This window comes from Capricornis sumatraensis, chromosome 3 (genome assembly GCF_032405125.1).
Source record: "Capricornis sumatraensis isolate serow.1 chromosome 3, serow.2, whole genome shotgun sequence".
Taxonomy (NCBI): domain Eukaryota; kingdom Metazoa; phylum Chordata; class Mammalia; order Artiodactyla; family Bovidae; genus Capricornis; species Capricornis sumatraensis.
The window spans coordinates 176,347,614-176,374,759 of record NC_091071.1 but is presented as its reverse complement, the minus strand read 5'-3'; the positions used below and the strand labels follow the sequence as shown (position 1 = coordinate 176,374,759).

The 27,146-nt window shown below is 49.5% G+C and overlaps 1 protein-coding gene across 1 annotated transcript; it reads left to right on the top strand.

Moving 5' to 3' along the window:
* On the top strand, positions 1-27,146 carry CDA (cytidine deaminase). Its single transcript, XM_068967738.1, has 4 exons — positions 1-154; positions 11,543-11,654; positions 15,814-15,871; positions 22,759-27,146. The coding sequence occupies exons 1-4, from the start codon at positions 1-3 to the stop codon at positions 22,873-22,875; spliced, it is 441 nt and encodes a 146-aa protein (XP_068823839.1). The 3' UTR covers positions 22,876-27,146.

Sequence of the window (27,146 nt, the reverse complement as noted above, 5' to 3'; positions counted from 1 at the left end):
ATGGCCCAGGAGCGTCCCAGCCTCTCCCTGGAGCCCCAGCACGTCCAGCGGTTGCTGCTGTCCTGCCAAGAGGCCAAGAAGTCCGCCTACTGCCCCTACAGCCGCTTCCCCGTGGGAGCTGCTCTCCTCACCGGGGACGGCAGGATCTTCTCCGGTAAGGGCGGCGCCTGGGGGTCCCCTTCGCGGCAGCCTGGGCGGGAGGTCAGAGGAGGACGCGGACGGGCGACAGGGGTGCTCCGTCTCCCCCCTCCGCTGGGCAAGGCCGCCACACCCCCCGGCCCTGCCTGCTGTTCCAGACGGCCGGGATGAATATACTGCTCAAGCCCATGGCTTTCCATTCCTTGGGGGCCTGGGAAGCGGAGGCAAGATGGGGAAGGAAGCGGGGAAGGGGAGGCCACACAGGCAGAGCCTCGGGCACCTCCCGCTGGAGCCGGGAGGGAGAGGGTTAACACTTCCTGAGCCCCTCCTCTGTGTCTGACACCCTGCACAGACTTCAAGGCTACATCAGCAAGTCCTCACCACCCCAGCCCCCACTCATCAACCTAGGAGTTATGCCTATTTTTTGTAGTGAAGAAACTGAGGTCCAGAGAGGCGACATGGTTTGCTCGAGGTCTCACGGGTTTCGGTGACCAGGGCTAAGGGCGCCCCAAACCCTGCTTTTTTCCTGTCACCCACCACCCAGGGGGCTGGCTGGGCGTGAGATAGAGGAATCCAGGGCTGACTCCTTAGTCGAGCGTGGGCCTTGCAGAAAAGGAGCCAGGTGGGGTTCGGGTGGCCAGTATTGAATGCCTGCCTGGGGAGAGAGAGACAGGAATCTGAGCCGGCACTAATCTGTTCCTAAGCGACTTTTCTTTGGTTTGCTGGCTTCATAGAAAAACTAACTTGAACAATAATTCAGACTTGTTTTTGCTAAGCTTAGGGACATCCCCTTTAATGACAGTGGGGAACGGGGCGTGGAGGTGGCGGTAAGTGGAAACGCCAGTTGCCCCTCCCCCCACTTTCCCACCGCAGCCCCACACAGATGAGGACTGGTCCAGACAATAGATGCGAATCCCCAGTCCTGCCGCCCAGACTCCCTCTTCCACCTGGCAGCAGCCATTTGAAGGACCAGAGGCTCACATGTGTATTCTCATTGGTAGCCCACACCCACCCCGAGCACCCCCCGGGTCAAATGTGAGCCCCTTGCCCCCACCGCTGTTCAGCTGGGAGCCTGGCTGGAGACCCACACCTCCCCCTCTATGGTGGCCCTTCTGGGCTGTCCTTGGAGTTCATCTCATCCCTTCCCTTTTGAGATTGGAACTTAGAGTTTCCCTGACTCCCAAGTTTGCTTTCCTGTGGGGGATACAAAAATCTCTGAATATCATGTGGAAATTCAGGCCTGGCCCAGTGGCTCAGATGAGCATTAAACATTAACCGCTACCTCAAACAACACTGCAACCCACAGGCTCAGGGCCTTGAACGTGCAATCCGCTATTGATTCCCCCAGCACCTCCATATCCCCTCTGGATGGTGTACAGAGAGGGGCCCTCCCCATCCTTGCATTGATCTATTCATTCAACACATGTTTGCCAAGCACCAATTATGTGCTAGGTAATGTATCAGGTGCTAGAGATGCCCCTGGGAGCAGAAATGACGGTCCCTGCCCCCACAGAGGTCTCCCCTCCTCTTGTACAGGCCACGGCTCCAAGCGGGAGCCTCAGCCAATGACTGTAGGAGAGAACAGATGAAGTGAGCAGAGGTGTGACCTGTTTAAATGGCAGGGAAGGAGCTGACGCCACCAGGAAAAGGGTGGTGCGGTGGGCATTCATGGAAGCATCATGGGATGGGGTACAGGCCCTGGAGGAGTTAGAGACTCCTGAGTTTACATCCTGGCACTGCTGTTTCTTGGCTATGTGTGACCCTGGGCTAACCCTCCTGAGTCTCAGCTTACACATCTGTAAATGGAGGATCACAGGGCCTGCCTTTCAGGATGGCTGTGAGCAGAGCTGGTGTTCCTGGCCCAGCGGTCCTCCCTGATGGGTGGCGCCCCTGCCGCCTCAGTCACAAAGGATGTCGGATTTCACCCCTGGGTGTGAAGCTTTCCATGAGCTAATGCCTTTAAGGGAGCGAAAGTGCTTAGCACACAGTTTCTGGCTCACAATAGGACTGTCACCACTGGTGACTGCTTCTACTACTACTACCATTAATGGCATGATGGTGACGGTTTAGAGGCAGATTGTGGAGGGCTTGGGAAGGCCAAGTGGAGACACTGAGATTTGATGAGGTAGAAAGTAGGGAGCCAAGAAAAGTAACATGAAAGTGGGGTTTGAGGACAGTGCGTCTGACAGGTACCCAAGGAGGACGGGGGCAGAGGAAAGAGTGTCAAGGGGGTGATGTATGTCTTGCTCGCTGACTGCATGTTGCCTGGCCTGTGGTTCAGGTTCGTTGAATGTATGAGAGAGTGGTTTGGCCTAGGTCACTGGCAAGTGGGGTGAAGAGGAAGGAATTATCTGGGAGGGTTGTACGGGGCACATGGACTGCACCTAGGGTGGGCCATATGAGAATAAAAGGAAAAAATAGCATTCTAGGGTTTCCAGCCAGGGAGACCAGGGGAAGGATGAGACAGAGTTCAGTGGTGCTCAGGACATCATGGGCAGGAACCAACAGTCATATTAATAACTACAGTGGATTAAGCCTTCTCTAAGTACTTCTATGGGGCTTCCCAGGTGGCTTAGGGGTAAAGAATCTGCCTGCCAGTGCAAGAGATGCAGGAGAGGTGGGTTCTATCCCTGTGTCAGGAAGATCCCTAGAGGAGGAAATGGCAACCTACTCCAGTATTCTTGCCTGGAAAATCCCATGGACAGAGGAGCCTGGTGGGCTACAGTCCATGGGGTCACAAAGAGTCAGACCCAACTGAGTGACTGAGCACACACACACACTCACACACAAACACTTCTATGAAAGATCTTTTGCAATTCCATAGCCACCACACGAGAGGAGACAATGAGTGTTGCATGCATTAGAGTACTTTGAGTTGCAAATGCCAGAAACCAACCAGAACCATAATGGGCACAAGTAGATCCTGCCTCAGGGACAGATGGATCCAGGAACTCAAATGCCACCATGCTCTTCTTTCTCCTGGATGCTGGTTTCTTTCTCTCATCTAAAGGTAGGCTTTCTCCAGGCATCAGGGAACATGAGCTCAGGCATCCCTAGTTTACATTCTTCCAGTCTTAAAAGCAGAGAGGGAAGAATTCTTTCCCACTAGCTCAAGATGGAAAAATTCCAGGGAAGGGCTCTGATTGGTCCCTCTCCAGTCACATGCACATCCCTGGGCCAATCACTGTTGTCACAGTGGGATAGTATGATGGGGCCAGCTTTTTCATACACACTTTCCTCCTCGATGCAGAGGGGGTGATCTGTTACTACAAGGAGTGTGGAGGTAACAAGCAGACCTAACCAAGAGCCAAATGCACATTTATAAATGGGATAACTTAGGATCAGTTTTATCTGTTTCCAAATTCCTTGCTCCTTCTGCTGCCCCTCACTGCAGCATGGATGTGCAGAAGGGGGCAGAGACAATTGTGCTGAGGAGAGGGGACCGATGGAGGGGATTCACCAGAACCCCTGGGTCTCCTTACTTAGAAGGAAAGGGAGAGCAGATGGCAGGAAGGCCGGGCTTGGAGAGGAGGGGACCTTGAACAACCAGAGGAAACCTGGTAGGGCATCAGGGGGTGAATCAGAGATGACTGGGACACAGACGCTGAAGCTCCAATACTTTGGCCACCTGATGTGAAGAGCTGACTCTTTGGAAAAGACCCTGATGCTGGGAAAGACTGAAGGCAGGCGGAGAAGGGGATGACAGAGGATGAGATGGTTGGATGGCATCACCGACTCACTGGACATGGGTTTGAGCAAGCTCTGGGAGTTGGTGGTGGACAGGGAAGCCCGGTGTGCTGCTGTCCATGGGGTCACGGAGAGTCAGACAGGACTGAGCGACTGAACTGAGAAGACAGGGCACAGCTGAACTCTGACGCTGTGAGTTTATAGCTCAGAGCGGGATGGGTCGGACCAGTTCTGTGACTTTCTCCAGCCTCACAAAAGACTAGCCCTCCGTGGAGTTACCACCCTCAGGGGCACCCGGTGTCTTGGCCAACTCAAAAGCAAGTCTGATAGCCTTGCCATCACGATCTCGTCATTATGGCTTTATTTCCTCTGTTACACCTGACCCCGGCCAGGGCCTTGTGCCCCTTGCAGCTGGGCCACCAGGATGGTAATTAATTACTCCAACAATTACCTTCTGTCGTTGCCATGGGGAGAGGAGAGGAGGAGGTGCTCGTCGGGGAGAGAGCTGCTGGAGGACTGGGGCAGTGAGGACCCGGAGAAGAGCTAGGATGGAACACAAGGGGCGGGGCTGGGGCCAGCCAGGGCTGCCCTGGAGTTGAGTGCTCAGCCAGCGTTTGTGGCTGGCCAGGCGGGAGGGGCTGGGGGAGACTCACGGAGGACCACCCTGCGGGCACCACCCAACGGATGGGGGACTTCCTCTTCTTCAGCTTAAGCTCTTGGAATGACGGTCTGCCCCTCCCTTTCCTCCTCTCTTAGAGCGACTGTAGCACTCTGTATGTTTCGTTGCTGTGGATGGAGGCGGGGAGGTCATGGAGTCACTTTACTGGATCAGCTGTAATTAATTTGGGAGGGACAAACCATGTTAAAAAAAAAAAACTTAAGGACATTCTGGTTAACTGCTGAATGCAGCTTGTCTTGACTTAACCTTCAAACCTGATCCTTCATCTGTCTTCCCCCATCCAGTCCCTGCCCTCCGGATTCCCTCCCGGGGCTCCCTTTCTCCCTCAGGACCACTCTTTATGCTTTACACCGCCCTGCTCCGCAGGCCTCCGGGTTCCCTAACCAGCTTTCTCTCTGTATAGCCCTGCTCACCCGTTCCCATCCCAGCCTCATCCACTGGTCCTTTCCACTGTCACTCAAAAGCAGCTTATCACAAAGACAGGCTTGGCTAACACCCCTCAGCTCTCTGGTTGAGTTAGGACAGAATTCATTAGTGAAACCGCCGCGTTGCATTTGCAGTGGGCAGGGAGGCGGGAACACGGAGAGAGAGGAGTGCGCAAACACGTGGCCGTGACACTTGTCGAGTGCAGCGGTTCTCACGCGTGGACCAGACCCACAGCCTCTGACACCTCCTGGGACTTTGTTAGAAGTTTCAGTTCATGGGCTCTGATCAAGAACTGCTAAAGCAGAAATTCAAGGGGTGGGGCTCAGAAATCTTCTTGTTTTTTAATTAAAAAAAAATGTTTATTTGTTTGGCTGTGCAGGGTCTTAGTTGCAGCTCGTGGAATCTTTGCTCTTCCTCCCGACATGTGGGATCTAGTTCCCTGACCAGGGATTGAACCCGGGTCCCTGCACCGGGAGCACAAGAGCCTTAGCCACCAGACCCCCAGGGAAATCCCTCAGAAATCTTTTAGGAAGCCCTCCAGGAGATGCCCACTTGCTTGAATGTGGGAAGCCCTGCTCTAATCTGAAGATTCCTCAGAAGGCAGAGCGGAGAGAGTGGGGACAGTACTCGCTTCTCTGGGGACTGGTCCCAGCCACCTCCTTGTGAATTATTTTCCCTGCTGTTGTCTTGATGATATCCAACCCCAGCTCTACCTTAAGTACCAAAGTACCAAAACACCTCAGAACACAGCCTCACTGAAATACCACAAGGAAAAAGAACACTCTCTGCGTCTGTCAGGCCAGGACATGAGTTGGCTTCCTGCCCCTAGTCTCAGCTTTTACCTTCTGTAAAATGGGGTTGTAATTGCATTTGCCCTACAGAACTGTTAAAAATTCCACGGAGTGCCTGGCAGATAAAGTGAAAGTCCCTTAGTCGTGTCTGACTCTTTGCGACCCCATGGACTACACAGTTCATGGAATTCTCCAGGCTAGAATACTGGAGTGGGTAGCCTGTCCCTTCTTCAGGGGATCTTCCCAACCCAGGGATCGAACCCAGGTCTCCCTCATTGCAGGCGGATTCTTCACCAGCTGTGCCACCAGGGAAGCCCAAAGGAAAGCAATAAAAGAAAAGATTAAAAGAAAGCAATTAGTAGTAATAGCGCTATCTTCATAGTATTATTTTTGGTACAATCTTTTCTAAGTATGGATCCCTAACTTGGCACCATCCCAGGCCGTCTCTCCTCTATTTTTGAGTCAGTGAGGCGAACACCAGGAATGGAGTTGGTTTGCCTGGATAGATGACATTTTTGTTCTTTGGGCTCAGGGAAGCAAAACAAAATCGTCTGGCCTTTCAGGATTGCAGTTCACAGCCAAGGATTTCCTTCCTCCCTTCCTCCTCTTTTTGTTTCTTAAAGCAAGACTGGGAAATTACACTTGAACTTGCTAGAGGCCTCAAATACACTTATTCCTTTGGACCTCAGAGACTTAGCATCAAAGTGCGAAAATCCAGTCCTTGGATCGTAAGTAACTGAGCATCCCTGTTTTAGGCTCTGGGCCCAGTGACTGTTCCAGGGCCTGATCGTACTGTAATGCACTATACAGACCAAGTCCGTGCCCTCGAGAATTTACACTTGGGGAGTAATGGGGATATTAGACAGCAGAGACACTCCAGGAAAGTTAAGTGTTAAAGCAGGAGAAATGGATTGAGAGAGCTGGAGGTGGTAGAGGGAGGAAGCAATTTTAGATAGAGTAATCAGGGAAGGCTTCTCTGAGGAGGTGACATTTAAGCAGAGACCTAGGTAGAGTGAGCCATGTGCTTAGAGCAGGGAAGAGAGTCCCAGGCAGTTGGAATAGCCAGTGCAAAGGCCCTGTAGCAGGTGTATACTTGGGAAACAGCTGGCAAGCAAAAGGAGATGAAGTCCAAGAGGTTAGGCAGGTTGGCACCAGATGACGAGGGACTTTTGTAATCATGGAAAGCATTTCAAAGTGGCCTGAAGGGCAGAGACACGGTAACTGTCACACCTTGAGAAGAAGCGGCAGAAACTCAGTCGCACCACCACCGGAGCCTTGACGTTCATGTGATTAGGAATAGCAGCTCCAGTTGCTGGGCGTTTACTCTGTGCCAAAGCTTGTGCTCATTGCTTTGCTTGCATGAACTCAGCTCATTCCCACTAGAGGCCTGCGAGGAGGGTGCTGTCATTTTCATTGTACAAACTGAAAATGAGACACTCAAGGAGGTGCAGTCCCTTTCCCAAATTCTCAGAGCCAGAGGGCAAAGGGTCCCAAGGCGGAACAGAACCCACGGACTCTTTCTACAAAATCCTATTTGAACAGTAGGGTATGTGAGCACGCTCCCTTCTAAAACACTCTCTCCATCTCCTTAACTGGATTGTTGACATTTTCACACACAGCGAAGAAAAGGTTCTCTATAAGAGGTCATTCTGAACTTCAAAAGCAGACGCAGGCAATTGTCTTCAGAGTCTGGACCTCCGGCAGTCTGGCAATTTACTTTAAGAGCACCTCAGCAAAACCCAAGATTTATGTGAATCACGTCTCATGGGAAGAGTGTTCCTGAGTCAGGGACAAGGCAAGGGCTGGGAAGGTTGCTAGACCGAAGTGGAGTGGGGAGAAATTCTTCTGCTTCTAGGAGCAGCAAACGTCAAACACAAGGGAGCCAACTCTCAACCCGGCCTGACAGACACAAGGAGTGGTTCTTTTTCTTTGTGGCATTTCAGTGAGGCGGTGTTTTAAGGTGAGTTGGTGTTTAAACAAGGTCACAGGTCACAAAGGTGGGAGGGACAGGCAGGTGCGAGCAGGCAAGGATACCTTTAAAGGAAGTCATTTCCAGCAGGCATCAGAAACCTGGCTGGGGAGAGACTAGGTAGGGAGCAAGAAAGACTCAGTCATTTATTCACTGCCCTAGCAGAGCGGCTGAGCATTCAGGTGCCCGCTTTCCAGGCTGCAGTAACTCACATGTGAATATGAACACGTGCTTTGCCAAATCAGGCAGTCCATAAATATCAACCGCTCCTTTCAGGGTTACAACTCCCTGGCTGCTCTCTGTCCTGTATCCCAACTGTATTAATTGATTTCTGCGCAGTTGCAAATGATACTAAGGCATGTAAACTGTTTTAGGTAGAAGGAGGCTACGTTGGTTCCGATAGCTAAACGGTGGCAGAGCTGGAGTGTTTCTGTACTTCAGGGGCAACCGGTCGCAGAAGGCCAGACTCTTCTGCCACCATCTCTCATCTGAGTTGATTCTCATTTCACCGCCTCCTATTGGTCTCCTCTGTAAACAACAGAAACTAGGCCGCCAACAGGACCCAGGCCCAACTCGCCATGTTAGAGAACAACTGAAATTCCCTCACAGAAGCATAGTCTGATTGGCCCAGGGTAGGTCAGGTGCTCAGCTCTGATTGGCCCAGGGTAGGTCAGGTGCTCAGCTCTGATTGGCCCAGTGTGGGTCAATTGCTCTGCTCTGATTGATCCAATGCGGGTCAGGTTTCATCCAACACTTGCACTCACATCCCATTGGCTAAACCTATAGGACTCTACGAAGCTTCCAGGGAGGCTGGGAAAGCAGTTTCTAGCTAGGTAGGGATGTGCCCAACTAAACTCCAGTAGATTTTTTTTATTTTTTTGGCCTCACCTCCTGGCCTGTGGGATCTTAGTTTCCCAGCCAGGGATCGAACCCATCCCCCCTGCATTGGAAGTGCCGAATCTTAACCACAGGACTGCCAGAGAGAAATCCCTAAACTTCAGTGGGTTCTACTGGGAATGTGAACACTGAGAACAATTAAGTCTTTGCCATAAAACCCCCTGTGGCTTGTGAGTATCTGTGTACTTCTTTCTTCATACACATTGGACCCACTTACAACTTCCTGAGGGTGACAACCCAAAGTTCACCCAGCCGCTGCGTCCATCCCTAGTAGCAGGATCCCTTGGTGGTGCACAGTCCCCCTTCTCAGGTTGAGATGTGGCCCTGATAATCCAGGGGCCTGAAAACTAAGAAATAGTCATCTACCCCTCACTTCATACCCGCTCAGGCACCACACAATGTGGAGTAGGAAAGACTAACCGTCATCAAATCTCCCATTAGGCAAACAGAACACCTGTGGACCACCAGTCCATGCAGTTACCAAGTCTGTGGGGCAAGAAGTGTGAAGACTGGTGTACTGGAGTACACCTTGCATCCCTTTTCCGTCCTGGGGATAACTCCCTTGTCCACTGAGGCTGCTGGCTTTGCCCTCTGGGAGCTTCTTCCTTGACCATTTATCATCCTCGGCCATACAGCCAAAGTGGGTGTCCAAGAGAATGCCCTCCTGGAGGGCACACAGCTGTCTCAGCTTACTTCTGATGGTAGGGTCTGGGGGGGCCCTGGATTTCTCTAGGGATTGAACAATCGCAGGCTTTTATAGGCCAGACCTTTGGCTTCGTTGGCTATTCAATTCTGTCTCACCCAAAGAATCTGTGCAATAATAGTTCTTCAGCCTGCCAACTCCCCTGTTTTACTAACTGGTTTCCCTGCCCAGCCCTACCCTGCTGCCTCATTTGAACGATGGCTACCTTGAAGCACCCGAAACAATGGCTAGGTGGAAATGACAGCCTTAATCAGATCTTTGCCACAGGGCTGTCTCACGTTGCCAGGTAGAAAAATCTTCTGAGTCAGTAATATAGTTTGCCTTCTAGTTTATTGGAGGTTGGGGCTTTATCAAATAATCTGCCAGGAGTATCAAGGGCCATCAGCCTTCCTTCTTGCCATATGTTTGTTTTCCTTCACATTGGTTTAGTTGCTAAGTCGTGTCCAACTCTCGTGACCCCACGGACTGTAGCCTGACAGGCTCCTCTGTCCATGGGGGGCTCCAGAGAAGAATACTGGAGTGGGTCACCATTTCCTTCTCCAGGGGATCTTCCCAACCCAGGGATCAAACCCAGGCCTTCTGCATTACAGGCAGATTCTTTACCAACTGAGCTACAAGGAAAGTCCCATTCCCAACTGCTAAGCCAAGGCCACTTAGTTTTGGTTTTGTTCTTTTTGTCAAAGCTACATCTTATTTTTACTGCAAATTTCTGTTTTAGCTGGATATAGGTTAAGTTACTATAACCAAAAGATCCCCAAATGCAGAGACTCGAATTCTTTTTCTCTCCCATAAGGAGAGCTGGTCCAGGGCAAGTTACGGCTTCCCAGGTGGCGCTAGTAGTAAAGAACCCGCCGGCCAATGCAGGAGACATAAGAGACGTGGGTTCGATCCCTAGGTCCGGACGGTCCCCCTGGAAGAAGGCATGGCAACCCACTCCAGTATTCTTGCCTGGAGAATCCCCATGGACAGAGGAGCCTGGCGGGCTGCAGTCCATGGGGTCGCAGAGTCGGACACGACTGAAGCAACTGGGCACACACGCACCAGGGCAAGCAGGCAACTCAACCCTGGTCCAGGAGTTGACCAGGTTTCCAAGGTCCTTCTGTTTTGTTGCCATTCCATCCTCATGAGCATGAGCATAAAGCACATGGTCAAAGCTGTCCCACCCCACCCCAGTCTCTGCAGGAGAGAAGAGAGGACGAGGCAAGCAGTCTCTTTACAAAAGATGTGATCCAGGAGTTTCCCACCTCACTTTGTGCCACATCCTATTAGGCAAAATGCTGCAAGGGAGGCTGGGAAATGTAGTCTCTGAGGGGCCATGGGGTCAGCCATATTGGAATGGGAATCACCTGTATTACTTAAAGGAAGAAGGAGAAAATGAATACTGAGGAACAGTGAATATCCTGCCTCAGGGAGAAGGGCAAGCTGTGAAGGGTGACATACTGCCTATCTCCCTGATGGTCCGGGGAGAGTCCAGCTCCTGTGGCCATCGGTTCATGGCCTCACCTGCCTGCAAAGGGGGAGTCTACTGGTCAGCCACTCTGGCTATGCCAGTGTTTTGTCTCCTGGGAAGAGCCCTTGTCCATTTGTCCCCAGGGACACTCCACAGAGGGCCACCAGGGAGGACTCCCTTACTCCGGACTGTGCCACCCTGGCAGCCCACCTTTCACTGGAGGAAATTGATGGCCTTAAGGCTTGTATAATCACAGACATCCTTTGCAAAGCCTGGGAGCTTTTTGTTTCTTAGTTTGTTGCTTTTGACACTTCCGTTTTGCAAATCAACTCACAGAGAACCCTGGTTGAACTTTGAAAGCTGGTATCCACATCAAAAATTTGACCCAGGCCCGATCTTTGAATCAGCATCGCCACCATGCCCCATACTGTGGTTTCTGTCTCTGAGACCCAGGCTGGGGCTCTGCTCACCTACTTAAGCCTCAGCATCTCCCTTGGCCCTGACCTCTGCTGGGAAAATGAGGGTGGGTTCATCAGCCCTGTGAGGCTGCGCCTGCTCCCAGGTTCTGCTTCAAAATGCCAGCACTGAGGAAGTGATGAGAGTGGGAATTCCTTGGGCAAAGCCACCACACCAGTGAGTCACAAGCCTCCCAGGGCTTCTGGTCAAATTGCCCTCTCCTTCCCCTACCTTGTTCTGAGTAGCGGGTCCCTCCCAGCTCTGGAATGGGGCAAGCTTCTTACTCAACACATGCAGCAGGAAGTGGTTTTGCTGGTAACACAACTGGGCTCTCCTCTCTTCCCAGGGTGCAACATAGAAAATGCCTGCTACCCGCTGAGCGTCTGTGCTGAACGAACTGCCATCCAGAAGGCCATCTCGGAAGGGTACAAAGAGTTCAGGGCAATCGCTATTGCCAGGTGAGTGAGAAAGGCCAGTCGTGGCAATATTCATTCATCTATTCAGCCAGCGTCCACCACACACCTGTTACTCATTCATTCATTCATCTGTGGTGTTTATTCTGAACTTCCTATGTGCCAGGCACTCTAGGGGCTGGGCTAAAAGTAGAAGATAAATAAGAAACAGACTCTGCCCTTGGTAAGCCTAAAGAGCAGGTAAACAATCAGGACAACTCTAAGACAAAGGGAGGTGTGTTCTTGTTCTGATAGTAGTGCAAAGTACAATAGCATCCCTACAAGATACAATAAGAAGGCCACTAAGAAACCTAAAGCGAGAGGGACCTAAAAGTCACCTGATTAGACTTCCTGGCCACTGTACCGATTTTACAGTTGAAGAAACTGAGATCCAGAGAGGATGAGTAGCTTTCCTAGGAATTAGTGGCAAAGCTGGGACAGATAGATCTCTAGAGGCTGACTCCAGAGCTCATTCTACTTTGCTGTGCTGTGATGGGAAAGGAAACCCTCTTCCCTGCTCTCGTTGAGCCGATCCAGGGATCCTGTCTTCACTGTGCGAGGTGACACCTTTGCTTAGCATCAGTCACCCCTAGGTGCAAGAACCAGGATAAAAGGACAGGCTGGTGGGGTGACAGCCAGACAACCCAGGTTATGGTCTAAACTGATCAGATTCCAGCCTGAGTTCTGGCTGAACAAGAGCACTTATCAACTCTCTCTACATGCCCCAAACAGAAATATCCAAGTTCCCGCTTGTGCCCTCAAAGGGAATTCTTTGAGTTCTGGCTATGGACCCAGACTCAGTGGCTTCAGGATTCAAGTGATATGAATGGGCTGTTTTATTAATTCAGACCCCATTACACTTCTGATTTAATGATAAATTGTTCTTGTGTGTACCATTGCATTGTCTGTGAGAGAGAGTTCTCTTAGCAAGATAACAGTACAGGGAAAATAGGTAGGAAATGTTGAATCTACCCAGAAAGAGACTACAAGGCTGACCCGGTGTTGGTCTTTAGAGACATCTGGGTGTATGGGTCATGGACTAGGAGTAAATGATCTCTTCGTTGTCGGGGAGATGCAGGCCTTTTCTGGCAGAAATATGAGGACCAGGAGCAAGGCTGATGGGGTCTGCATGACAGAAACCAGCCTCCATTTCTTTGATAAGATCCTCAGTGGGGCTTGGTCTGGCCCCTGAGGTGATCCACTTTATTGAAGGTTTCTTGCCCTGAGTAACTGGAGCCAAGGAAGCGCTTTTGGAGGAGGGCCCCAGCTTCCAAGAGCTCTCCCTGGGACCAAGGTCTGTCCTGACTTCCCTCCGGCTTTGGAAGGAATAAATGAGGCCACCCTGGGAACATTCTGTGCGGATGAGCAGAGATCAGGATGTGAATTACACTTCAGGGGGAAAAAAAGAGGTGGGGGGAATAACTCAATTTCAAAGCTGATCCAAGAAAATAATGATATTCTGTGGAAAAGGAGGCCAAAGTCAACGAAAGGAGAATGGCGAGGTGGCCCTGCTCTGTTTAGAATGTTCCAGTTGAAAGACTTTTTCTCTTGGTCATTGTCTGCTCTTCAACATGACTGGGTTTTGTTTGTGATGATTAGTAAATGTCCTTGTTGACACAAAAACTGCATTTTTTCCAGCGCCCAACCGCTCCTCTCTGGGCGCTCAGCCTGCACTGGCATCCCCAAGCCGGAAAAGCAGTCATTATTGCGCTAATGATTTGTTAAATTGAGAGTGTGGATTTAGAGAGTGAATGGGAAGTGCCAGCTCCCTTGTTAGCGCTGATGGGCGTGCACCGTCTCAGAGAGCCCCCTCGAGATCTGTGAAATGCGATGTGCGCAGCTCAGGGGGGATTTGGCTAACGAGGTGATGAGCTTGCCCCCCTGGGGTCCCCGCTGTCATCATCAAAGTCGATAGGTTTCCAGCCCGTCAGGTCTGATGAGCTGGCCTCAGTGTGTGCCCAAGGTCAGCACAAACCACAGGAAACTGTCAGTACCCAGCAGGAGGCAGGGGAGGCAGAGGGTGGAGGAAAGGGGTGGAGGATGAGAGGAAGGAAGGTCCCTGTGTGCCCAGCACCTTCCGGGATGCTTCTTGTCCCACCTCTCCCCTGAGCCTAACCACTGTCTGCCTGTAGTTGTGACATTTACACACAGATTTGATCTCCCTTTGAGACATCAAGGTCCCTGCAGGCTGGGATTCTCTGACAGGTCTTTGTTGCTCCCTCCCAGGCTTGCCTAGCGTAGAGCAAGCTCTCAGCCAACATGCGTGCAATGAAATAAAAAGCAGAGACTTCCCTGGTTGTCTAGTAACTAAGACTCTGTGCTCCCAATGCAGGGGGCCTGGATTTGATCCCTGGTCAGGGAACTTCCCTGGTGGCTCAGACGGTAAAACGTCTGCCTACAATGCGGGAGACCCGGGTTCAATCCCTGGGTCGGGAAGATATCCTGGAGAAGGAAATGGCAACCCATTCCAGTGTTCTTGCCTGGAAAATCCCATGGACGGAGGACCCTGGTTACGGTCTATAGACCCCAGTCCATGGGGCCGCAGAGTCGGTTAAATAAAGCAGCAGCCCTCCACTCTCTCTCCCCTCAGCTGCTTTATTCAATTCACAGTATCTGTCTCTAGCTGTAATTGGTACGTGGTTGGCTGATAGGCTGATGGTTTTGCTGGTTATCTGGTTCACCTGATTAGTCAAAACCTCCCGAGTGCAGTGAATTTCACCTGTTTTGCTCACCACTCTATCCCCGGCACAGTCCCTGATGTATAGTAGGTGCTAAGTAAATAACTGTTTGTCAGTTAACATGAGAAACACTATAAGATGCTTTGGAGGGATTCTGGCACATTCTAGGCATCTATTAAACAGTATGATAATTATTATTAATACAAAATAGGTAAATTAATTATATAATATTATACCACGTAAAGCACATAGTGTATAAAAAACTGCATATGACAAGGTACGAAATTTATGACAGAGCTTATCTATCTAAAGGAATAATGCCCAGAGACTAGTATAGGCAGTAATAATGTGTGTATAGCATTCTAAAGTTTAGGAAGTTCTTTGCACATCTTAGTTCATTTTATCCTAGCATTTCTACAATGTGGATGACATTCCCCACATTTTATAGGCAAAGAAATGACCCTTGCATGGGTTAAACTGACTTGGTCAAAATCACACATAATTAACAAAAGGAGGAACTGATCAAGAACTGGATTTTAAATCCTGCGATCTTCCAGAGACATCAGAGAACTGTGGGTCTTAGAAGCGCAAAGGTGATGGTGACCACTGGCTTAACCTCTGATGCTTCATCAGGCTTGGAGGTTCCTACAGTTTCCTCTTTCTTTAAACACCATCCTTTGTCCTGCTCAGAACTGGAGGGCTGCCTGCGGGTGCCTTCATTCTCAGAGACAACCCCTTGGCTGTAAGCCTCTCTTCTCCAACTGTCTCAGATGCAGGCTGCCCAGTTCTTTCAAGGACTCGCATGTGTCTTATTTTATGCCTCAGGGCCTTTACTACATCCTGTCTGCAACAGAGGACAACCCAGAGCTTCCGAATAGCACTGTTGCTTCATCTTAGTGAACCTGTGTCCTTGATGATGAAATGGTCATCTGGATGTTCAGGTTATACTGAGAATTAAATGAGATAATGTCTGTAAGTGCCTGGTCCAGAGCTTGGAGCAGATCAGGTGCTCACTAATGATGACTTACGAACTCTGCGCTTCCTCCAAGGACCAGGTCAATGTCACCTCCTCCATGGAATACTCTCTCTCCCTCCCTAGTCAAGAATCATCTCCTGCTTACCGTGTGTTCTTACCGCGTGTTGTTTGAAATGATAACTCATCTAGTTTTCTTTGTCACCCACTGGACTGAAGGCCAGAGACAAATTCGCTTTAACCTTTGTGTCCCTGGGTTGTGGGTGACAGTAAGTGTTCACTAAACATTCATTGAACACACCAATGGAAAGAATAGTCCTACCCATGGTCTTGCCTCTTGCAAGTGTGGAAAGTTCTGTCTACTTCTTCTCAGCCTCTAGGCCACGGCTCATCTGTGAACCAGGAACTGCCTGGAGGGATTTGACTTAATCTGCAGGCAGGCAGGACTCCTGAATTTAAGCAATCATTCTCATGTTTCCAAAGAGACTGATCCATGCTTTCTCTGCTTCCGCAGTGACTTGCAAGATGATTTTATCTCACCCTGCGGGGCTTGCAGACAGGTCATGAGAGAGGTAAGCAACTTCTCTTTCTTTCTGGAATGGATCTCCCAGACTCTTCCCTGTTCTTCCGGGCCCTGGGAGCCAAGCCAGGCCAAGTGAAGAGACACAGCGACTTTCCTATTAGCTGGGTTGGCTGACTCCTAAGGCCTTCCCAAGCTTGCATGAATCACTGGAAATTATTCTTTCATTCAGCAAATACTTCCTGAGTGAGTGTCTGTTCTGTGCTAGGCATTGACCTTGCTCTGGCGAGACAGGAGTGAAAAGACAGGCCAAGCCCTACACTCACAGGCATTATTATAGTCTAGTGTAGAAGACAGACGAATAAGGAGCAAAATAAATCAACAGTTAGAGTTGCTGAGAGTGATGAGGGCTACAGAGGAAAAAAATGCAGAAGAAAGGAGCTGAGAGTGACTGAAGGTGGAGCTGACTCTAGGTCAGAGTCAAAGGTCAGCAAACAACAGCCCACAGGCAAATCCAGACTTCTGCTTACAAATAGTGTTTCTGGCATGCATCCACACACACCAATTCACACGTTCCCTCTGGCTGCTTGGGTCCTACCACGGGAGAGAGAGGGGTTACAACATGGACCTAAAGGCATAAAATATTTACTCTCTGGCCCTTGATGGGAAAAAGCTTGCCAACCCCTGCTTTTAGATGGCCGAGAAGGGCCTCTCTTTGAAGATAACATTTGATCAGAGATATAATTAAGGAGAAAAGATGAGGCAGACCAAGAGCTCGAGATTTGCAGGTGGAGGGAGCAGCAAGTTTAATGCCCACACGCCTGGTGAGTTGCATGAGCAGCATGAAAGCCAAAGAGGCTGGAACACGGGGCAAGGCTGGGGGGTGGTGACGGGTGAAGACAGAGAGGCGGTCAGGGCCGCATCACGCAGGCTCCAGTGGTCCGTGAATGGGGGGTATATTTCATCCAGGAATAAAGGGAACTGAATCGTACACTTAAAAACGGTCAGAATTGTTAGGCAGGCTGGTCGGCTCAATGAGGTACATAACAGCGCCGGGGATCTGAGTCATGTTTCTTGTTTTCTTGAAGAACATTCCTTAACCAAATAAGGAAAAATTTCTATACACGATAGCATAAGGAAGGCGGTGCATGAGCTCATTCTGCCTGTCCAATCAGGTATCGCCACGTACCCTGTAACTGAGACAAAGAGCTGACTGTATATAAACCACCATACTGCTTTGTTCGGGGCTCTCGTCTGATTCCGCTGCGTCGGATGAGGCTTGAGCCCTAGCGCGCTAGAAATAAACAATTCCCTTCTTGCCTTTGCATTACCACTGTGGACTTGTTCGCTCTCTCGGTTGGTTTGGAGATACGGGCTCGGTGCATAACATTTGGGGGCTCGTCCGGGATCTCCGGCCTACCGGGGAGGACAACTCTCCTGGTAGAAGGGAATAATCTCGTTAGGAGTTGAGAGCTCTGAGCACCGGTGCTAGCAGTGCAGAGGCCTAGATTAAGTCCGGGGCCCAGTATTGTACTGGGGAGGCATCTAGGTGTAAGGTGAAGAGGCAAGTCCAGCGTAAGGCTGGGTCCCCGGTAGCGAACCGGGAGGGCAGCTGGCACTGAGGACGTCCTGACAGTAAGACACTTGCAAGTAGAGAAGGGGTCTCCAGTGCTATCAAGGAGACTGAAAGTAATATTGAGAGTTGGAATCTGTTTGTGTCGTTTTTGTGACTCTGTGTGCCGGCACTGTCCGTGTGAGCCTTGTTGTCATTGTCCGTGTTCTCTGTACCCATGGGGCAATCTACTTCTACTCCGCTGTCTCTGATGACTGACCATTTTTCTGATTTTAAGTCTAGAGCTCAGAATCTTTCGTTACTGGTGAAGAAGAGCAAATTGGTGACTTTCTGTTCCGCCGAGTGGCCCACCTTTGACGTCGGATGGCCACAAGAGGGAACCTTCAATCCCCAAATTATCCAGGCAGTTAAAGAGAGGGTGCTTACCCCTAGTCCTGCCGGGCACCCAGACCAGACTCCCTACATTCTGGTCTGGCAGGATCTAGTGAGAAACCCGCCGGAATGGCTTAAACCCTTTGTTCTCGCTCCTTCTAAACCTCCTAAACCCCCCCTGTCCCTCTTCCCCGACTCCAGCCTCGCTAAACCCACAGGTGTTAGTCATGAAAGCTTCTGAAGAAAAAGAAGAAAAACAGAACGGAAAGTAGGCCTTACAATGAGAGACGTGTGGGGAAAGGGACTATGTATGGGCAAAGTGCCGCCAGACAGATCCTCATTGTGTGCCCTTACCGTTGAACTCATGAGTTTGCCTGTAGCCGGGTGGTCAGCTCCACAGATGGGAGGATGGTGGGTGTGCTCTCACACTGGGTTGACTCCCTGTGTACATAGCTCCATTTTTGATCCTAAAAAAAGGAATTTTGTGTTATGGTGGCTGTGATACCAAAGATACTGTATCGACCAGAAGAAGCTGTATATGATTATTGGGCCCACAAATTGACTCTTAATCAACAAGAAAGAGCTTATAAAGTTAAGAGAGAGCCCATTACTGCCATAACCATAGCAACTATGTTCGGTCTGGGAATAGCCGGGGCCGGAACTGGAATAACAGCTTTGTCCATGCAAAGTCAAGGATTTAACTCTTTAAGAGCAGCCATAGATGAAGACATCACTCGTATAGAACAGTCTATTAGCCATTTAAAGTCATCTTTAACTTCCCTGTCTGAAGTAGTTTTGCAAAATAGAAGAGGGCTAGATCTGCTATTTCTGCAACAGGGGGGACTTTGTGCCGCCCTAGGAGAAGAATGTTGTTTTTATGCAGACCATACTGGAATAGTTAGGGAATCCATGGCCAAAGTGAGAGAGGGGCTAGCCCAGCGTAAACGAGAGCATGAGGCTCAACAGGGATGGTTTGAGTCCTGGTTTCAACAATCCCCCTGGCTGACTACTTTAATCTCTACCTTGCTAGGACCCCTGATAATCCTTCTAATAATGCTTACGTTCGGCCCTTGTATTATCAATAGACTTGTAGCCTTTGTAAAAGAGCACATTAATACAGTACAGCTGTTCGTGCTTCAGCAGCAATATCAAACAGTATCTCAGGACCCAGAGGAGGATTCCTCTGTATGATCTAAGAGCAGGGGGGAATGTTAGGCAGGCTGGTCGGCTCAATGAGGTGCATAACAGCGCCGGGGATCTGAGTCATGTTTCTTATTTTCTTGAAGAACACTCCTTAACCAAATAAGGAAAGATTTCTATATGCAATAGCATAAGGAAGGCGTTGCATGAGCTCATTCTGCCTGTCCAATCAGGTATCGCCAAGTACCCTGTAACTGAGACAAAGAGCTGACTGTATATAAACCGCCATACTGCTTTGTTCGGGGCTCTCATCTGATTCCGCTGCGTCGGATGAGGCTTGAGCCCTAGCGCGCTAGAGATAAAAAATTCCCTTCTTGCCTTTGCATTACCACGGTGGACTTGTTCGCTCTCTCGGTTGGTTTGGAGATACGGGCTCGGTGCATAAAAAGAATGATAAATCTCATGTATATTTTGTGATATTAAAACACAAACTGGGGGAAGAAAAGAATAAAGGGAATTCAGTGGCTATTTTTAAGAAGAGACTCAAAGGATCTGATGTACTTTTTACAAAGATCTTGGTTGGAAGCCTTCAGTCTCTTCAATTCTAAAAACCAAGGGGCTGAATTCAACCCTTTCTGCTGAATCTGGGCTCAGTGAGGTTTTTGATGTGTATACATACATCTGAGGAAGAGGGATGTCAATAGCTCTAGTGGACTCTCGAGGGGTCTGTGCCCACCAGAGCCCCCAAAGGCTAAAGCCACCAACTTGAAGAGTCCCCAGGCCTTGAGCTCTGATGAGACATCCTTGATCCCTCTAAATATAGCATCTCATTTAATCCCTACGCCCTGCATGGAGGGAAGTGTGGGTCATTGCCCCCATTTGTCAGAGAAGCAAGTGACCTGCAGAAGGACACACAGCCAGCCGGTCAGTGGCAAGCTGGCACTCACGATAGCCATTCCGGCCAACGCAAAGCCCACACTCCCCTCGTAAAGGGCCCCTCCCTCCCTTTACGGTCCTACAAAAGGGACGAATTATTTTTGGCCACAGTGGAGATAAATTGATGCTGTGCAGAATCGGAGTGGCTTGTTCCACGGGGGTTTCTGCTTTGGGAGCTGCTGAAATTTGGGGGGAGGCAGGGGGTGTTTCAGTTTTGCTGTTGTGTCTTGAGGGGTTACTAGCATCTCTAGAACACACAGACATCTTCATCCTCCTGCTGCTCGCCAGGCCTGCAAATCAGGCACAGTTAGCAGGACTCATTTCCCAAATCTAAATGAAAAGTGCCACTAGGAAGGCTCTGAATTCACATTAGGGACTTGATTCACCCCTCATTAGAGACTTGATTCACCCCTCATTAGAGGGGCGCAAATGGCCGCTCAGCACCACGGCGTGTCCCAGGCCACAGACAGCAAGCACATCAGGACGCCAGCTCCCTGAGTCCCCAGGCCCTGCCTCTATCTAATCGCTCAAGGCTGTTTTCTCCATGCAGATCAGATGTTGGCAAATGAGAGATGGCAAATGGAAAAGCTGAAGGAGAGAGAAGCAAAACGGAAACCAAAATGCAAATAATAAGAGCTGAAGCTTGGGGGCTGGAGGCCTGGCACTTAAATCGCCTCCACTCAACTTTCACCCACACCCTCAGGCAGAGCCCGCCTAGCAGAAAAATTACTTCCTTAAAACATTAGCTTTAAAAAGATGGATTGTGCCCAATAATAACTTGGTGATTCAGGCCAAAGCATCAACAGCAGGCTGCAGACCTGAGCAATCACTAGGGACTGCTAGTTGTCAGTAAAAATGGCTTCCATTGGGTATTTACTATGTGCCAGGCACTTCGTGCAGGCCCTTTCCACCCATTACCTCCAGTATTCACAGCATCTAGCCAGACAGAGCCTCAGGCTGTTGACTCCAACTCCCCAGGATACTCTCCATTCCACTGCTAACTTAACTCTCCACCCAGGACACCTATCTTCCTGCCTGATAAGTCTTTTGTCTCTAAAGCCATTTCACATATCAAAAGACAGTGAGACCCAAAGAGTTTCATCATTTACCCTATGTTACTCTGCAAAGCCTGAGTTTTTTTTTTTTTTTTTTTGTATTTTTTTTTTTTATTAAATTTTAAAATCTTTAATTCTTACATGTGTTCCCAAACATGAAACCCCCTCCCACCTCCCTCCCCATAACATCTCTGTGGGTGATCCCCATGCACCAGCCCCAATCATGCTGTATCCTGCGTCAGACATAGACTGGCGATTCAATTCTTACATGATAGTATACATGATAGAATGCCATTCTCCCAAATCATCCCGCCCTCTCCCTCTCTCTCTGAGTCCAAAAGTCCATTATACACAGCTGTGTCTTTTTTCCTGTCTTGCATACAGGGTCGTCATTGCCATCTTTCTAAATTCCATATATATGTGTTAGTATACTGTATTGGTGTTTTTCTTTCTGGCTTACTTCACTCTGTATAATTGGCTCCAGTTTCATCCATCTCATCAGAACTGATTCAAATGAATTCTTTTTAACGGCTGAGTAATACTCCATCGTGTATATGTACCAAAGCTTCCTTATCCATTCATCTGCTGATGGACATCTAGGTTGTTTCCATGTCCTGGCTATTATAAACAGTGCTGCGATGAACATTGGGGTACATGTGTCTCTTTCAATTCTGGTTTCCTCGGTGTGTATACCCAGCAGTGGGATTGCTGGGTCATAAGGTAGTTCTATTTGCAATTTTTTAAGGAATCTCCACACTGTTCTCCATAGTGGCTGTACTAGTTTGCATTCCCACCAACAGTGTAGGAGGGTTCCCTTTTCTCCACACCCTCTCCAGCATTTGTTGCTTGCAGATTTTTGGATCGCAGCCATTCTGACTGGTGTGAAGTGGTACCTCATTGTGGTTTTGATTTGCATTTCTCTGATAATGAGTGATGTTGAGCATCTTTTCATGTGTTTGTTAGCCATCCGTATGTCTTCTTTGGAGAAATGTCTATTTAGTTCTTTGGCCCATTTTTTGATTGGGTCGTTTATTTTTCTGGAATTGAGCTGCATAAGTTGCTTGTATATTTTTGAGATTAGTTGTTTGTCAGTTGCTTCATTTGCTATTATTTTCTCCCATTCAGAAGGCTGTCTTTTCACCAAAGCCTGAGTTTTCTTATCCGTGAAATGGGAATAATATCCACCTGCCTCAAAGGGCAAATGGTACAATCCTGCATGTTCACTGTACAGTGTGTGACGGGGCAGGCATGCAGCCTCTCCAGGTTCTCAGGAGTTATCGAGAGGCCCCAAGGGAGGAAGATATGAGTTGTTTTTTGTCACAACAAGAGGGGATCTGGCCCCAGGGGTTAGATACTGTTCTTATAAAGCCCTATTGTTGTTCAGTTGCTAAATCGAATCAGACTTTTTGTGACCCCATGACTGCAGCACACCAGGCTTCCCTGTCCTTCACTATGTCCCAGAGTTTGCTCAAACTCATGTCCATTGAGTCGGTGATACTATTTAGCCATTTCATCCTCTGCCACCCACTTCACCTTTTTCTTCAGGGTCTTTTCCAATGAGTCAATTCTTCATATCAGGTGGCCAAAGTATTGAGTCCTAATCACAGAACAGAGCATTTACTGCCCCTTAGCAATGTGCCAAGCACTGTGCTAACTGCTTATGCCATCTTTCACTGGCTCCTCCCTCAGGCCCTATCAACCAGGTATGATTATTGTCATTCCCATTTTACAGGAGAGAAAACTGAGGCACAGAGAGGCACATTAGACAGTAAGAGGCACTCAATCCAGGCCAGATTCACGCCAGGGCAGCCCTCACCCCTCAGCCACACCGCCTCCCTCACGCTGGCTTTGCCTCTTTTCCAGTTTGGCACCGACTGGGCTGTCTACATGACCAAGCTGGACGGCACGTATGTTGTCAGGACAGTCCGGGAGCTGCTGCCTGAATCTTTTGGGCCCGAAGACCTGCAGAAGATCCAGTGAGGGACGGAGAGCACCCTCTGCCCAGGAGCCCCTGCATTCCTACACGGGCTAAAGGGGACAACCACCTGGAGGACTTCATGAAGACATTCTCACAGACCTGGGGCACCTGCCAAATGGGCCCCAACCCCCCAGGCACTGGGCGGAGACTATTTTTCCAGTTAACACTGGAACACCAGGTTTCTATTGAAGTGATACAGGGTTTCCATTCCAGCCCTCCTTGCAACCCGTCTCGTCCTCCCCAGAACTCAGGGCACCCCGTCCCTCTCTTTCCTTCCCGTGGGCCCTCTTTCAAATTACAACCTAGTCTGGACGGCTTCACCATCTGCCTTCCCAAGGTTCTGTCCTGCTCTGGGTGACTTTTCTAATGATAAACATCACAAAACATTCCAGAGAGGCATTTAGCTCCATCTCAGTCCTTGCTGTAGCTCTCAGGAGGGGCAGTCTTTATATTAAATAGAAAGACCTGGACTCTTTCTGCCAGGAAAAGAAGCAGGCACCTTGGATCTGTGTAGCTGGTGTGGAGAGATGAGTGTTTAGGTCTCTCGTTCGTGCCTTCTTCCGATGGGGGGCCGCTGGGCTGGGTCTTACTGCAAACAGCCATTTCTAGAATCTGTTCTGGGCCAAGTCAGACCTGGGCCCTGCAGGCCATCACCCCCCCACGTATAAAGGGGGGTGCTGTTTGTCTAGATGGCAGAGCAAACATCTCTATGAGGACCCACTGTGTGTCCAGTGTTTTTACCTGGATTATTTTGTATTTAAAGTACTCAGTAAAGTAGCTATCTCCCCCTTCTTACAGTTGGGGGCCCTGGGCCTCAGAGAGGTTGAGTAACTTGCTTTAGGACCACAGCAAAGTTTAAACCAAAATCCAGGTCCCATCACTTCCCCTTTGTAAGGTATAGTTCGGGCCGAGGCAGAAAAGGAAAGATGACCTCAACGGAAGTAGGTTACCTTTATTAGGCAAGGAGGGGCGACAGTCGACCAGGCTGAGCCCCGAGAGGGATCAGGGAGGCTCCGTATTTATAGGGAGGTTTGTGGAAGCGATAAGGGAAACGTTAATCAGGCGGGATGTTTTGGGTATTCTTTAGTTGAGGTGGCACTTGTAGTTGGGCAGGGGGTGATAAGTCTTCTGGGCAGGTGTAGGGGGTGGAAGGTTTCTGGACAGGGGGTGATAAGTCCCAGATAGATATAACCGGCCTGGAGCATCAGGGCGGGACCTGAAGTTCTGTTTTGTTTTCTCCGAAGTTAGATGATTCAGCAAGGGCCTTTGAGACTGTTGTTTTCTTTTCTAGGCCCAAAGACTCCTTCACCCCTAGGATCTAGAAACAGGGCCTGCTGTTTGCCATGTGCTGTGATGTAGCAAACCTGGAATCTGAAGCAGGCCTGACTATGAGTGTCTTTTCCCGCTTTTCCCACAGCTGACGTCTGGCTGTCTTTATTTACTGAGTCTTTTCTACATGCCAAGTACTACAGAGAAAGATGTATGAGAAACAGTCTCTGCCTTTGAGGAATTTGCAATCTGATAGGGAGAGAGGTGTAAACAGGACTCACGCCAGAAATTACACTGTGATCTAGGCTGGTAGCAAGTGCAGGGGGGCAGCACACTGCCTTCTGGGGAGTGAAGAGGGTCAGAGAGGGAGTCTGTTTCGTTAGTGCAATTAGGAAGGTGAGGACTGAAAAGGGAAGGAACTGGGCTGGCTCTGTAAAGGGGGCTGGCAGCTCTGGGTGTCCTCCCTGGAGGAACTGGCCTTGGGGCCAGCCTTTGTGGCTGGGGTAAGAATCCAGCATGGGTTTCCTGTTTCACCCCTTCCCTGGGAGTCCTTTCTTTTGAGATCAGAGCATCTGCAGGGATTACTGGTGCATGCGTGCTAAGTCATTTCCATCGTGTCTGACTCTTTGTGACCCCATGGACTATAGCCCACCAGGCTCCTCTGTCCATGGGATTCTCCGGGCAAGAATACTGGAGTGGGTTGCCATGCCCGCCTCCAGGGGATCTTCCCAATCCAGGGATCGAACCCGTGTCTCTTACGCCTGCCTATATTGGCAAGCTAGTTCTTTACCACTAGCGCCACCTAGGAAGCCCTACTGTCTGGTAAGACTGGCTTTTCCATTACCCACCCAGACTTACCTGCTGCCATCTCGAGAGACAGAAAAGTCATATTTCCAACATTCTGCATGATGCAAGACTGCACCCTGCCTTTCTCTAGAAATGGTTGCCGAGAACTTCAGCACACTCTTCTGAATGTTCTCAACCAGAAGTGAAGAAAGAAAAAGAAGAGAGGAAGCAGGAAGAAAACGGGCCAAGACATTAACATCAGTTAAAATTCTGATCAATGGGAATCTAGAGTAGTGGGTTATTTTCCTTTGTATATATCTAGATTTTTCAAATTCCCCAAATATTTCTTTTTCATTTAACAAAAACAACAAAAAGATGGTATGGCATAATGGAGTTAAACAGCCTCCAAACCGTGTGACCACCAAACTGTGTGATTTCATTACCCCGAGTCTCAATTTCCTCATCTGTAAATCAGCGGTGACAGCTCCCAGGGAACAGCATTGTCTATGGATCAAAGGAAAGAATGCCTTATTGAGAGCCCTGTGCTGGGCCCTCCGTAAGCTCTTGATACATGCCAGCTGTTCCTCTTATGAAGGGTGACAAACCTGGGTCCTTTGCAGATGGACGTGATTTTTGCAAACAGGCTTTTACACTCGTTTAATAATTTTTAAAATGAGTTCCTACTGTGTTGGAGGGCTGGGGCCACACCCTGGGGTTGCAGCAGTAAAGACAGATAAAATCACTGTCCCCACGGGGCTCTGACTACCTGTGGGAAAGACATCTAAGTCAGTGGTTCCCAACCTTTCAGGCACCAGGGACCGGTTTCGTGGAAGACAGTTCTTCCCTGGACCAGGGGGTAGGGGGGTGGGAGATGGGCCAAGCCCGTTACATTTACTGTGCACTTTATTTCGATTGGGAATTCCCAGATAGGGCAGTGGTCAAGAAACTGCCTTCGATTGCCAGGAGACGCAAGAGATTCGGGTTCAATCCCTGGGTCGAGAAGATCCCCTGGAGTAGAAAATGGCAACCCACTCCAGAATTCTTGCCTGGAAAATCTCATGGACAGAGGATCTTGGTGGGCTACAGTTCATGGGGTCGGATACAACTGAGCAGGCATGCACAGCACTTATTTCTGTTATTATTACATCAGTTTCACTTCAGATCATTAGGCATTAGATCCCTGATCTAAATGATTCCAGGGACTTTCCTGGTGATCCAGTGGTTAAGACTTCACCTTCCAGTGTAAGGGGTGCAAGTTCAGTCCTTGGTTGGGGAGCTGAGATTCCCACATGCCTTGCAGCCAAAAAAAACAAACCATAAACAAAGATACAATATTGTAACAAATTTAAAAAAAATACTTTTAAAAATCCGTCCACATTTTTAAAAAATCTTTAAAAAATAAATGATTCTGTCCATCATGACAAGGGCCACCCAAGGGGAAGTAAGTGCTCTGGGAGCAAGTCGCAGGGGCAATGGAGCTAGCCTGAGAATGGGCAGGGCAACCCTAAGGAGGAGATATTTCAGTGGGGGTACAAGAAAGGTGAGCCAGTTAGGGAGTGAGATAGGAGGGGAGGCAAAGAATGAAGACTGGAGGACCAAGCCTAGTGTTCTTTTGTGGGTACGTGCATGCTAAGTCGCTTCAGTCGTGTCCACCTCTTTGCAACCCCGTGGACTGTAGCCCATCAGGCTCCCCTGTCCGTGGGACTCTTCAGGCAAGGATACTGGAGTGGGTTGCCACGCCCTCCTCCAGCAGAGTTTCCTGACCCAGGGATCGGAGCCTCATCTCTCACATCTGCTGCATCGGCAGGCAGGTTCTTTACCACTTCATGGGAACACACTGGGGAAAGCACTTTGCAAAGGATTCCAGAAATTGTTCGAACAGTGTCCCCTTGGAAGAATGACACTCATTTGGCTGCAGAGAGGCTGGGATGTTTGTTTTAAATAAAAGCACTTTCATTTTGCAGTCTTGCTGTCCTGAGGGCTGTGATTTCAGAGCAGCACATATTCTATTGTTTAAGGCTGTCTGTGTTTTTTAGGACCCTAAAGCTAAGTCCCAGATTCCTGTGGACATAAATAGAAGCATGTATGTCTCTGCTGCTCTTGCCAGCTTCTGCTAACTGCTTATGTAAACTACAAGGTTCTTTAGGATTTCCTTTTGGCAGGGAGGAGGGAATAAACGGGATTCCCAGGTGCCAGGGGTACTTCGGGTGCCTGTGTC